Below are 14,239 nucleotides of genomic sequence, written 5' to 3' on the forward strand. Positions count from 1 at the left end.
GAAGAACTGTCTGATTTAATCTATGAACTAAATTTTCCCCCCTCAACTGCTAATATCAGCTTTAATTATCACTTGCCCTTGTACATAAAAACCAAATGGAAAACATATACGTTATGGGCAGAAAAAGAAACTGGTGGAAGCATCCCGGCAGGAAGGACACGCTCAGCAGCGCCTTCAGGGTGCCCCGCTTCCTGAGCGCTGGCGGCTGGGTCGCTCTACTCGCGGGACTGAGCAGGAACAGGCGAGACATGAACGGACAGGCGAGCCATGAACGGAAGTTCATGTGACCAACTAGCTAGCGGGGAGAGGGAATGATGTCGGGCTACAGACCGGGTAACACAGCAACCAACAAAGATCACGTGTACAAAACATTGTCATGGACAAGGAGAAATACAACTAACGCTCTACAGACAGTATGAGCAAACTTATGAAACAATGCATTGAGAAAGACCAAAAACACATATAACAAACACACTGTCGTGCTAAGAGAAAAACGGTACCTCTCACGGCCAAAAAAAAAAGATCCAGTTGCAAACACAACATTGAATAAAGTTAACAACTGGGGGGAAGACCAAAAATTGCAGCCAACCGAAAACTGCTCATGGGGGACAGGGAAGCAGACCTGGCCCACCGGGTGACAGGCTGCCTAGAGCGTGGCCCCACTTGTGTAACAGTCTAAAAAGCAGCAGCGACGAGTGTCCGCCAGGAGCGGGGCGCGGCAGAGGAGCGCCTACTGGGGAGCTGAGCGAGAGGTGACGGAAACGTCCTGCACCTCACTGCAGTGGCTACCTAACCACACACCTTGCTCAAACCTCATCGAACCGTATACCTAAAAAGGGTGAATTTGACTTGGGTATCCAATATGTAAGTCTGACTTTTTTTTTAAGATTTATTTTTATGCATACAAGAGCTGGGGTACAGGCCAGAGGCATGGGAGGCTGAGAAGATTCACCAGAGACAGAGTGGAGAGCAGAACAGGCAGACTGACTGAAATCCACTGCTGAGGGGAGCAGCGGGTGAGGCAGGAGAGGTCTGCTGTGCCATGTGGGAATCTCCCTGGCCGGCCGGGAATTGATTAAAAACGTAATCAGAATACTCTTATCCTACCTAGCCAGATTATCAATAACTGAACCCATGATGCAGAGGCTGCGGATAGCTTCATAGCGCTGTGCTCAACCCGCGCGCCACCTGGGAGGCCCTAAGCCTGACTTTTAACAGAAGGGCAGTGGGAACACATCGAAGCTTAGTAGCTGACCTGAAGGGGCTTACACTGGCCAGACCCAGTCAGAGCAGCAGTGTAGTAATGTGAGCACACATCCCCACGGACAGAGGACGAGGTAAACTCTAAGGACACACAGACACACAAACGAATACACTGAAGTTCGATGAAGAACAGGATATTTACATAGCTTCAAAGTATTTTCTCACAAAGTACTTGGTAATCACAAAGGGCCAAGGAGCAACTTCCAGCTGGGACCCCTGGAGTAAGCAAGTGGTCCAGGGAACAGCGCTCCGGGGACGAGCGGCAGTCATGGGGCCCTGGGCCACGAGGTGAAGGCAGCATCGCTCCTGTGACTCTCCTGACAAAGACACAGAACCTGAATCTCACCAGAAGGAGGCTGCAAGTAGACTCGGGCAGGTGACAAGCTACAAAACAATCGGCCTGTCAATTTCAAAAGCAGCAAGGTCTTGAGAAATCAAAGAAAGGCTACGGAGATGTGTCAGGGAGAAGACTGAGGAGATGAGACGACTACAGGGATCAATTCTGACCTGGACCGTTTCACTATAAAGGAAACAACAGGGACCATTAGAGACTCGTGAATGGGTCTGAGGAGGAGTCAACAATTTTAAGACATCTGAAAGAAAATCAGAGACAACTCGGGCCTCCCTGGTGGCCTAGGGGTTAAGTCTCAGCGCTATCACCACTGCTGCCCGAGTTTGATCCCCACCAGGGAACCACCCACAGGGCACAGCAGACTTCTGTCTCCCCGCTGCTCCCCTCAGCAGTGTGTTTCAGTGGATCCGCCTGTTCTGCTCCCCACTGTCTCTGATGAATCCTCTCACCCCCTGCACCTCTGGTCAGTTCTTCTACACCAAAAATAAAATCTTTTAAAAAAGAAAATCAGAGAAAACTCAACAATTTTCTTTATTATTTATATCATCATTGTATAAGATGATACTGAGGAGTTATTGATAATCTGGCTAGGTAGAATAAGAGTATTCTGATTACGTTTTTAAAAGCTCCATTTGTTGGAGACAGAAACTTGAGTACTGTTGGGTGAAATGGTATGACAGGTTTTCAAATAATCCAGGAAGAAAAGCAACGTAAATCATACCGAATGCTGGTGCAGCTGTGGAGCAGCCGGCGCACACTGGCACAGGACTTAGGGCACCTGTTGGGCCGTACATTACTAAGGCCGAACTAAAGCTAATCCTAAAGAATTTCACTCCAAAGTGTATATTCAGAGAAAATACTTCCCTCCACCAAAACGTGTGTAAGAAGGTCCATGGAGGCACTATTTCCACCAGCCCAAACAGGAAACTGGCCAAACGCCCAACAACAGTAAAGTGGAAAATAAACAGCGGGGTAGTCGCATAAGGGACTACCATCCAGCAAGGGGAACGTGCAGGCTACAGCTATATGCAAAATGGAAGCATTTCAGGCATACGGTTGAAAGAAAGAAGCCTCTCCCAGGAATAGACACTGTCCAATGCTATGTAGATCCATCTCAACAATAAGCACAACTGAAGTATTAGAACTCACAACTGTGCAGGTGCCTTGGTGGGGGGTCTGGGACACACACCCAAAGAGGGGTGATTCTATGGCTCTGAATCATAACGAGTGATGTAAATCAATGCTGCCTCAATACAAAATAAACATTTCAAAAAAGAAAGAAATCAAGATCACGGTGACCCTTGGGAAGGAGGGGTTTGTGATTGGGAGCTAAAGGGGGACTTCTGGAGTGCTGGTTAAGTGCTCTCTTAATCTGGGTGTTGGCTAATGACTGCAAAATTCATCACTTTCGGATGTAAACATACTTCAAGAAAAAAAAAATTTTTAAAGCAGGGAGTGGGGCCTTCCCTGGTGGCACAGCTGTTGAGCGCTGGGCTGCGAGGCTGCCCCGCCAGTTCGTTCCCTGGCCGCCAGCGAGGGTCCCACAAAATAAATAAATAAATAAAATAAAAGCAGGGAGAGAACGGATGAAGCAAAAAGGGCAGAAAGTTGATAAATGTAAGAACCAACTGGTTCATTTGTACTATCACCTCTACATTTTTGAAAATTTCCTTAACAATTAAGAACAAACAAAACACCAAGTCGAAACAGACTCCTGTGTAAAACTCTCTCCTGGCTCGCCCTCACACCCACATTAACTGAGGACAGAGTTACCCCGGGGCGTTCAGCCCTACACATTCTGGCCCTGCCTACTGCTCTCACTCCATTTCCAACCACCACCCTCCTTGCTCCCTCTATCCCGCATTGCAGACCCTTCACTGCTGACCCTTCACCACAATGGCTGACTCCTGGGAATTAGAAGCCGAGGTGTCCAGTGTCTTAGCAGGACTTTTAAAAATCAGCAGTAAAAGCCTACAATATCTACAATATAGAAATAGTTGGAAATTTCTGCTTTCAGAGTACAGGACTGTATTATAAGTAGGTATCTATTTTAATTTGTAAGAGTCATATTAAATTTGTTTTCCAACTTGAAGACTGTTACAAAAGTTTACCAATAAATTATAATTTATTGGAAATTCCCCTTATATGATATGGCAATACTGGAAAGTTTTGACTCTTACAACATGGCTAAGTTAAAACATAATTTAACTAATTACTGTTATTTTTGAGCAGAAGCATCCAAATGTATCTGCAATATTGCAAGGCAAAATGGACAGAGATTGGCTTCTTTTACCACAAAATTTTAAATTTGAAAAGTATGTGTACACTTGGAGGATTTAATATAAACAAAGAGCTAGACCTTCTACGTATATATTCTGATGTAGGAGAATAAATAGAATAGTAACAAAAACAAGGTAAGTCTGAAAATTCCACAATGAATTCTACACACCTTGAATATGATACTAACCTGTACCTCTGAAAATCTCCATGCCGTAAGCCATGCTGCTGCTGGGATTCCTTAATAATCTGAAGAACTGGAGCCAAGATTAAGGAAAAGCTTACAGTGGCAAGAATCCAAATAAGTCAAAACATGTCCCATTGGTCTATATTTGATCAAACCACAACACATCAAACCTTTTTTAAATATTTAGTACATTACCTAGTGAAATCTCTTATAACTATTTTCAGTAACTATCTTGTCACAGGACAGGGCTAAGAAGGTAGAAAAATTGATGGTGGGAGTCATATGTTATTATGACCAGCTAGAAAAGAGCACTATTAGCCATTGAGGATTGCTGTAACCCAGCAGCTTAAATAAATCTACTGGATTCTAAAACTGCTGATAGCAACTAGGGTGGTTTCCACTGATTTACATCTGGATCCAATATTTTACTCATTCAGGCAGACCCAGGTTAAAATGACGTGTACTTTTCCTCTATTTGCATAACCTCCTACATCTGGCAAATCTTTCCTTAACAGCTGTGATGCTGCATGAACCTGTGGAGAGCACATGCTACCCAACTAGATTATGGTCTGCATAAAAATATTAAAAATCCTTGTAAAAGCAAAGCCTGGACCAAAGTCCCCTTTCTAAGAATCTTAAAGTATATTAAGAGTATATGCCAAACTTTAGGACATCCAATGTCCACAATTTTAGTTTTCTTTTAAAGTTTCTTCAACGGTTTTCTGTAAACGTATTTTAAAATGCTGACCACTCAAAGGCCTATTTCAGAAACTAAAAAAGGAACAAGGAGGTATGTTTGTAGTAAAACCAAAGCATTCTAACACCCATTTGGAACTATGACACCGGCTCAGAAAGGAAAACTCCAAACCATTACACAATTCATGAAGCTGTCAAGTCAGACGTGTTATTTCAGAAAACGCTCCTACATTTTCTCCACGTACTTATGCTAGCCAAAAAGTCACAAACCAGGGTGAGAAGCACTCGTGATACACTGATAAAAACCAGAAACCGATTCCTCCAGCTCAATCCGAACGACTCAAATAAAAAGCCTGCGGGCCGACGGAGAAGCCCCTCAGCTACGTGCGGCATCAGAATCAAGGCGCAATGTGCCTCGATCTTTAATACCCGGCCTCTGGCGGCTGTCAGGAAAAAAAATATGAAGCCAGAAAGTCCAGGCTGTGGTTCTCGCCCCCCGGGCAGGCGCCGGCCCGCCGGACCGCGGCCGGGAACTGCCGAAATCGGCCCGACACCGCCTCAAAGAAAAGGACAGTCCCCCCCGGGAGGGCGAAGGGGTCGCGGGAAGGCGGGCGGGGACGCAGAGCCCGGGGCTCCGAGCGCCGGGAGAAGTGGGGGCGACGGACTCCGCGAGCCCAGGAAGCCGCGCCCCGCGCCCCCGCCCGGCCCCGCCGACACGTCGCCAGGGCGAAGGCCGCGGCGCTCGAGGATACTCTCCAAACTCAGGCTGTCCCCGAATTCTTTGCTCGTCTTCGACCCGGCCGAGGGCCGCTCGTTCTCCTTGTTCTCCTCGCCCCCGGCCCCGCGCCCGCCGCCGCCGCCGCCGCCGCTGCCCGCGCCGCCGCCGCCGGGGACCTGCTTCTCGGCAGCCATCTTGCCCCTGCGCCGCAGAGCAGGACGGGATAGAGGAGGCGGGACGGCCGGGCGGAGAGAGCGGCCCGCCGGCCGGGCTGACGGGATAGCGGCGGACTCTGACGCCCACCGCCCTGCCCGCAGGCGGCTACCACGCGTGCGCCGGAGCGGCCCCTGGATGCGGCTGCTCGCGCGGCGCCGGCGGCGGGGCTGGGGCTCGCGGGCGCGGGGCTCGCGGGGGGCTCCCGGGGCAGCCCCACCGAGGGAGGCGGGCCCGGAGACGCGCCCTGGCCCGCCTGGCTGCGCTGGGGACCCGGCTCGTGTGGCGCGCGCAGAGGGGGCGGCTGGCTAAGGACTCTGGATCTCGGGGTGCAGCTCTCTGGGGACTCAAAAGATGGGGTTGTCACTGCCGGAACAGAGCGCCCCGCGTGTTAGGGAGCCGCCTCGGCCTCGTCAGCCTCTGCCCCCCCCTTCCTCCCCACCCACCGTGAGAAGGCGGTGCCTGGGGCCGGCAGCACGTGGGCCCGGTATGGGGGCCCTTCTCTGGACTTCGGGGCTCGCGGTCCGAGGAGGGAGAGGTGTGGAGGGTGGGAGACTGTGAGTCTTTGCTCTGCGGCAGGGCCATAGCCAAGTCGAAGATGTTGAGCAAATAGCTTAATCTCCCTCTAAACCTTTTCCCTCATCTGTGAAATAGGGGCAGCCAATTAAGACGGGGTAAATGATTCATTTCAAAGAAAGTCTCTGCTCAACATCATTATTCATTAGGGAAGTGCAAATCAAAACCACAGTGAGCTATGCCCGACCTCTACTAGGATTTCTACTAAAGAAAAAAAAAAAAACAAAACCTAATAGGAAATAACGTGCTGATGAGTTGGTGGAGGTACTGGAACGCTGGTGCACTGTTGGCGCGGATGTGAAATGGTGCAGCCCTGTGAAAGACGGGGTGGCAGGACCGTAAGAAAATGAAAGAATGGGGTCCTTCCTCGTGGCCTAGGGGTTAAGTCTCAGTGCTATCACAGCTGCGGCCTGAGTTAGATCCCCAGCCAGGGAGTTGACCCACATGGGGTGCAGCAGACCTCTCCTGTCTTGCCCTCTTCAGTAAATCCACCAGTTCTGCTAAGCAGCGTATTTCAGTAAATTCACCTGTTTTGCTCCCCACTCTTTCTCTGGTGAATCCTCTCAAACACACACCCCACACACACCTCTGGCCTAAACCCCAGTTCTTCTATGAATAAATAAATCTTTAAAAAAAAGAAAATTAAAGAATAGCTGTATAATCAGATATTCCACTTTGGGGTACATATCCAAAAGAACTGAAAGCAGGTTCTTAAAGAGATATTTGTATACTCGAGTCCATAGCAATGGTATTCACTAAAGAGGGGGAAGCAACTAATGGTCCTCAAAGAATAAACAAAATGTGATATATATGTGTATTGATAGAGCATAGCTAGCTACCTAGAATTGAGCCTCAAAAAAGGAAGGAAGTTCTGACACATGCTGCAGCATGAATGCGCCATGCAAATATTGTGCTAAATTAAGCAGGCCAGTTGCAAAAAACCAAATCTGATGTGTATTCATGTATATGAGCTATCTAGTGCAGTAAAATTCATAGAAAGCAGGATGGTGGCTGCCAGGGACTGGAGTTGGGGAAATGGGAATTATTTAATGGACTTAGAGTTTCAGTTTTGTAAGTTTAGAAAATTTTGGAGACTGGTTGTACAATGATGTGAATATTTAATGCTACTGAACTGTATATGAAAAAGTGGTTTGGATGGTAAGTTGTATAACTTGTTGTAAGTTGTATAACTTGTATTTTATCACAAATAAAAAAAAAACATCAAAGTCTCACCAATGTCCACTGACACATGAAGGCATGAGAAAAATGTGATAAAAGTATACAATGAAATACTGTTTGGCCATAAAAGGGAATGAAGTACTGCACACAACCACATGGACAAATCTTAGAAGTATTATGTGAAGTGAAAGAAGCCACATAGAAAAAGGCCACATGCATGTTTCTATTTATAGGAAATATACAGAACAGGCTAATCTCCAGGCAGAAAGCAGTGATTGCTTGGGACTGTGGGGAGCAGGTGAGGGTGGAGATGATGGAGGCTGGTAACTAACATACAGGGGTTTCTTTAGGGAGGGAGAAAAATGTTCTAAAGCAGATGGTGGTGACAGTTGCATGGTTCTGAATGGACTAGGAACCAATCACCACTTTGAGTGGAGAAATTATATAGTATGTGAATTTAAAAGAAAAAAAGCAGAAACCTTTACCTAAGGAAAAAGATTCACACCATGTTAGTTGTGTAGTAGTAGTAGTAGTAGTAGAGACTCTAGAAGGGCGCCTTATTTCACTCAGACTAGAAGTCATGGTCCTTAAAATGGATTTTTTAAAGTGTCCTACATGCTCTGTCTCTCACCTCCTCCAATCATTCTCCTGTTCATTCCACTAAGGCCATCCCAGCCTCTTTGCCCACTCCTGCTTTTAGGGCCTTGCTGTTCTCTTGATCTGGAATGCTCTTTCCTTAGACACCTGCTAGACTAGCTTCTTAACAACCTTCAAATCTTTGCTCAATGCCCCCTTGCTTATAAGGTCAGCCTGACCACTCTTTTAAATGGCACCATCGCCCCTCCCCAGCACCCCCAGTACCCTCACCCTGGAGTCCTTTACCTGCAAGTCCTTAACCTGTAAGAGCAACATTTCTAGGTTATCATCTGGCTCATGGATGATCTTGCTGTGTGTGGCTCTCACTGGTATATCCCAAGAAACCCAGCACAGTGCCTGGCAAGGAGTAAGTCCTTAATAAACACTTGTTGACTAAATGGATGGCAAGCATCTCACACGTGAGCTCTATTATCATCCTGGTCAATGAAGAGGCAAGCAGGGCAGGATAGGAACAAAGTTCCTGTCCCCAGAGGAACAGGTAGCTGGGTTTCTGGGACTGAGATCATAGGGGGGTGGGGAGAGGGAAAAGAATGTTCTTGACTGGGACCCAAGGAAAGGGGGGGGCCCAAGTGAAGAAGCAGAGCTCAAGCTATAGTGGCAGAAGGTGGTGATTCCAGACCCAGTGAACTGCAGACAGGTTTAAGCTCTTTAGTAACAGCAATGATTCCATGTCACAAGTGTGGGCTACTTATACATCAAAATAAGAAGCAAATATTTAAGTTTTATTGCAACCTGAACACCCCCCTGGCCACCTAGGAGGAGGCTACTGGTGGATGGGTTTCTGCTATTTTGTGTTTCCTTCCAGTTTTCCCCTCCCGGATATCTAAGGGGAAGGAGAAAGAGGAGTTTCATTCATTGTTTCACCCAACTGGCCTCGCGCCTCTGCCAGGTATTTTCACCAGAGTCCTCTGAGAAAGTGTTCTATTATCCCACATTGCAGCTGAGGAGACTCAGGCTCGGCGCCAAAGACAGAGCCTGCAAGCAAGAGATGGTCAATGAATATTTATTGGATTGAATTGGAGGGGAAACATCCAATGGGGAAGAGAACGCGATGAAACTAACCAAGGTCCTTCAAACCTCCCTCCACCCTCCCCAGCGCTGTCCTCAGGTTCCCTTGGGGCGTGGTGCTCCTGGGAGTTAGAAATGAGAGGCCTGGCGCCTGCTATGTGGCTGTCCCACCCACTGGTACCAAAAACCCGAGGTCCTGGGGCCTCCCTGGTGGCGCAAGGGATTAAGCACAGCACTGCAGCCTCTGCAGCATGAGTTCGATCCCCAGGCGGGGAGCTAACCACATGGCACAGCAGACCTCTCCTGTCTCCCCGCTGCTCCCCTCAGCAGTGGATTTCAGTCAGTCTGCCTGTTCTGCTCCACACTCTGCCTCTGGTGAATTCTCTCACCCCCACACCTCTGGCCTGTACCTCAGTTCTTGTATGCATAAATGTTAAAAAAAAAAAAACAGTGGTAGCATCCTTCCCCACCCCACTTGCTGAGGGGCTGCCCACAACTCCTTCGAGAACTAGCCAGCCCAGGAGACTGGGCGCCCCCACTAGGAAGAGGAGAGGTGTATCTGGCAGTGCTGCGCGCACACAGATTTTGGGGGTCAGTCCCTCCACTACTTAGGCTTCTACCTAGGAGGTCACTTAGCTGCTCGGCCAGGCACAGTGGACCCCGGATGGTGGGGTCCACCGATGACGCCGGTGGTGGCGGGGGTGCCTGGGAGAAGGCAGAGTGCAGCCCGGGGGGTGGGCAGCCGCTGCTGGTCGCTGTGGGGTACCACACCACCCCTCCAACTGCTCACTCCTCCTGACCCCCGTGCACCCCCATCACAGCCCCCGCATCTGGGTGGGCTTTCAGCTCTGGGTGGGGGGGCGGCAGGGTGGGAGGCCATTTGCATCTCCACAGCCAATCAGTGTCTTTCTGCCTCCAGGCTCCTTCACTGGCGGCAGATGGCCAAGATCAGGTCCCAGGCCTTACTGTTTCTCCTCCCCAACAGGAAAGGGACCTTCACCCCATGGGCTCGGCTTCAAGGCCATAGCAGCGGCTCTAACGTGCTGCTGCGTTGGGCAGGCTGAGAATCCCACGTGGCAACAAGAGTGCCCCAGATCTTTGCTCTTGAGCTGCCCCTGCCCCCAATCTGCCCATTCTACATGGAGTCAGCTCAGTGTTGGGGGGACAGGAACACTCTTGAGACTGTGCCCACCTCGCCCTGTGGAGCACAAGGGGCTTTGGCCAAAGGCTTGGGTAGCTGGCGAGGTGTCTGCCCAAATTGAAAGGCCAAGTCAGGGCCTCCCCGGTGGCACGGCAGATTGAGCGCAGTGCTGTGGCGCTGTCCTCAGCCTCTGCACACGGGTTCGATTACCGGCCAGCCAGGATTTCCACATGGCGCAGCAGACCTCTCCGGTCTCGCCCACTGCTCCCCGCAGCAGTGTATTTCAGTGGATCTGCCTGTTCTGCTCCCCGCTCTGTCTGTGGTGAATCCTCTCACCCTCCTGCTCCTCTGGCCTGTATCCCAGCTATTGTATAAATAAAAAATAAATTTTAAAAAAAAGGGCCAAGTCAAAGAAAGGTGGGTGTCCTGCGCTTGCCCAGCCCTGCTTGGGGCCTGCCCAAGTGGCAGCCCATTCCAGGTGGTGGAAATGGAGCGGGACAGGGAAGCCCGGGCAGGTGCAGCGGGAGGGGCTGGGTCCCAGGCTTTGTCTCTGGGTGTTTGCAGAACCCAGGCAGGGGGTGGGGTGCCAAGACCAAAACTCCAGGGTCTTTGCACAGTGCAGCTGCCTTCAAGCAACTGCCTGGTGCCCCAGAGAAGGACGGAAGCAGAGGCGGGAGCTCGGGCACTGTCCTCTGCCTGGGCCCTCTGTGCAGCCGCTGGGATGGCCCTGTGGCTCCTGCTCCCTCTCGCCTTCCTCGGTCTAGGTGCCACCCAGCCGTTGATCCAGGGGCGAGGCTTCCACACCCCAGCAGTCGGTAGGGGAGGGTAAGCTGGTGAGCTCTGGGATTCAGGCTCCAGGGCACCCTGTTGACTTCAACCTCCATCCTTCAGCCTCGCCACCCTTCTTCAACCTCAACTCACCCCAGGAGGCTCAGGAAACCATCCAGATCCCTCACAACGAGAGCGCGCCACTGCTGGTGGACGTGCAGGTGTTCGTGTCAAACGTGTTTAACGTGGTAAGTGCCCAAGTGCTCGGCTGGGGTGGGACAGGACTCTGCCCAGCGAGTGCTGGGGTCCCCTGCCCCCCGTGATGTGCTGCCCCCTCCCCCAGGACATCCTGCGGTACACAGTGTCCTCCATGCTGCTGCTCCGGCTGGTGAGCCCCTGCGGGGAGCGGGGGTGGGAGGGAGAACTGAGGTCTGAGGCCAGCTCAGCTCTCGTCCATATGCCACGGGGCGCGGCGTGGCCCAAGGGGGGCCTTAGCATCTCTGTGTCCCCAGTCCTGGCTGGACACACGCCTGGCCTGGAATGCGAGTGCACACCCTCGGCGTGAGGTCACGCTGCCCTGGGACTCGGTCTGGACGCCAGGACTCTCCATCCAGGAGGCGTGAGTTCTTGTTCCAGGAGCCCCCGAGCCCACCCCACCTCCTCCCTGTCAGAGCCCCGAGGACCTCCTGACTACCCCCGCTGTGGCCCTGGGCCTCACTGCCACCTCCCTCCCTCTGGGACCCTGACAGCAGCAGGGCAGCCAGCACATGCCCAGGGCTCCCCCACCCCTCCCCTTACCCACGAGGTAAGGAACTGGGGTTCCCGCCACAGGCTCTGGGTAGACTGGCAGGACGAGCACCCGCGGGTCCGAGTGGACCAGGATGGCCACGTGGAGCTCTACCTGGCCCTCACCACCGAGACCAACTGTGACTTCGAGCTCCTTCACTACCCCAGGGACCAGAGCGACTGCAGCCTCAGCTTCTACGCTTTCAGCAATTCTGGTGCTGACAAGAAGGGAGCTGGGGGCTGGGGCTGTGGGGGGGCTCAGCCAGCAAATGGGGGACATAGGTGCCACGCCACTTTTCACAGCCCACACCAGGGCTAGGGGAGCTGGAGACCCAGGAGGACGTGCTCCTGCCCTGCCCCTCCTTCCGGCCCTCCTCTGGGCCTCAGCCCCAGCCCTACCAGTCTGTCTCCTCTCCTGCCCCTCAGCTACCCCAGAGCAACTGCCCCCAGCAGCCCAAGTGCAGCGGCTGGCCCTTCGGTGAAGGTGACCAGCTCACTCCTGTAAATGTCCTGAAGGTGTGGTCACCCAGTGACCCCCTGCAACCCCTCAGGGGATGTTCAGTTTGACAGAGAAGCCCAGGCCCGCCATGCGCAGCGTGATCCACCACAGCAGCTGGGACCCTCGTCCTTCCCAAACATCCGTTAGAGCGAGTGTGCCAGTGAGTGGGTATGGTTTTTCCCTCGTGAAGTGGTACAAAGCCCACTTATTTTTACAAAGAAAGTTCATCTACGAATCTGATGAGGCCTCTCCTCTGAGGAAAGCCCGGGGTGCTACGAAATGAGGTTTGAGAGGCTCCTGTAGGAACCAGTTTTGTGTCCCAGTCTGCCCCTCCCCACCAGCCAATCCGACCTGGACTCCGGCTTGGCACAGACCCGGTATGTGGGGGGTTTCCTCCTCCATCAGTGCTCTCCCCCCACCCTTTCAGTGACGGAGCTGGAGTTCAGGGCCACAGCGGTGAACGAGATCGTGAGTGTCAAGAGAGAATATGTAGTTCGGGATCTGAAAACTCAAGACCCACCTCAGAAGCTGGTGCCCTGCTTCCGGGTGACGGTGAGTCGGGACGGGCGGATAGAGGGCAGATGGGGGTGTTGGGGAGGCTGAGCCAGAGGTCACGACACACTCCCTCTGCTGCCCAACGCTGGAGGGTCCCGGCTTGCTTCCCCCCAGCTGTGCCTGCAGAACACAGCGCTCAAGGCCATCATTGCGCTGCTGGTCCCCGGGGAGGCACTGCTGCTGGCCGACGTGTGCGGGGGGCTGCTGCCCCTCAGGGCCACCGAGCGCATCGCCTACAAGGTGACCCTGCTGCTGGGCTACCTCGTCTTCCACTCCTCCCTGGTGCAGGCCCTGCCCAGCTCCTCCTCCTGCAACCCGCTGTTCAGTAAGCCTGCACCTCACCTGGCAGGGGGACGCGGGGCTCTGCCTAGTGGAATGTCCCCCACTCCTGCCATCACTGCGCCAGCCAGGGCGCCTCTGCCCAGACCCTGGCACTCAAGGCACAGGGCCACCTTCTGACCGGCCCCTCCCCTCAGTTTACTACTTCACGGTCCTGCTACTGCTGCTGTTCGTCAGCACTGCGGAGACCGTGCTGATGGCTGCGCTGCTGGTCCGGGGCAGCGTCGGGGTCAAGAGCAGCCCCAGCCCAGCCCTGAAACAGGAGCAGCGGGACCATGGCAAGCCAGCGCCCCGTCCTGAAGGTGGGCAGGGGCTGAGGCCCTTCCTGGAGGGTGTGAGGGATGAGGCAACTTTCGGCAGGGCAAGCCCAGCAGGCTGCACCCCTGGGGTGGGCTGGGGCCAGGGGTCACTAGGCCCTTCAGCAGCTCCTCACATTTGCTCTGCTGGCCTCGCTGTCCCTGCGCTCCCCTTGGGAAAAGTGGATCTGCAGCAGGATGACCTCCCTAGGCCTGGGGCCTTCAAACTCCCCCAGATAACCCTATGCCCGTGGGGCCTCTCCATGGGAGTGACTCTTCAAGCCAAGGAGGCCCAGGTGGCAGGCCCCAGCGCCCCTTAGTCATGAATCTAAGGGAAGGAGAAACCTGGTGGACACCCCTGGGGTTCACCCTCCTCCTGAGCCCCAAACAGCTCCTTTTCTTCACCTCCTATCACAGAAGGCTCCCAAGGAGTAAAGGGGTCGAGGAGGAGCTGGGCCGAGGCTGTTGACCACATCTTCTTCCTGTTGTACGTGGTGGGGGTGGTGTGCAGCCAGCTCATCTTCGCTGGACTCTGGATGTGGGCGACGTGCAAGTCTGACCCTGCCCCTGGCGAGGCCTCACCCCACGGTGGGCAGCCCAGGCTGTAACGGGGCGAGGCCTGGGGCACACACCAGGGGGGAGGTCCGAGACGGGGTCAGTGGAGAAAGGGGGAGGGAGGCCAACTCTCCCCTAAGGCTGGAGGACCCCAGGCCACCCGAGCTCTCCCTT

The 14,239-nt window shown here is 52.9% G+C and overlaps 2 protein-coding genes across 2 annotated transcripts in view; one reads left to right on the forward strand and one right to left on the reverse strand.

The window, feature by feature from the left end:
- SRP68 (signal recognition particle 68) overlaps positions 1–5,714 on the reverse strand; it is a 30,798-nt gene extending 25,084 nt beyond the window's left edge. The window contains exons 1-2 of the mRNA XM_037491794.2: positions 5,528–5,714; positions 4,083–4,149 (exon numbers count right to left, since the gene is read on the reverse strand). Coding sequence (XP_037347691.1) covers positions 4,083–4,149; positions 5,528–5,687 — 227 coding nt within the window. The 5' untranslated portion in view covers positions 5,688–5,714. The remainder of the gene's footprint in view (positions 1–4,082; positions 4,150–5,527) is intronic.
- Positions 5,715–9,806: 4,092 nt separating this feature from the next.
- On the forward strand, positions 9,807–14,118 carry ZACN (zinc activated ion channel). Its single transcript, XM_037493339.1, has 10 exons — positions 9,807–9,888; positions 11,032–11,082; positions 11,159–11,283; positions 11,379–11,423; positions 11,548–11,654; positions 11,867–12,036; positions 12,748–12,872; positions 12,990–13,200; positions 13,352–13,516; positions 13,928–14,118. Exons 1-10 carry the CDS (start codon positions 9,807–9,809, stop codon positions 14,116–14,118), a joined length of 1,272 nt encoding a protein of 423 aa, XP_037349236.1.
- Positions 14,119–14,239: the final 121 nt, after the last annotated feature.

Source organism: Talpa occidentalis, unplaced genomic scaffold (genome assembly GCF_014898055.3).
Source record: "Talpa occidentalis isolate TD23 unplaced genomic scaffold, MPIMG_talOcc4v2.1 talOcc4.7, whole genome shotgun sequence".
NCBI lineage: Eukaryota > Metazoa > Chordata > Mammalia > Eulipotyphla > Talpidae > Talpa > Talpa occidentalis.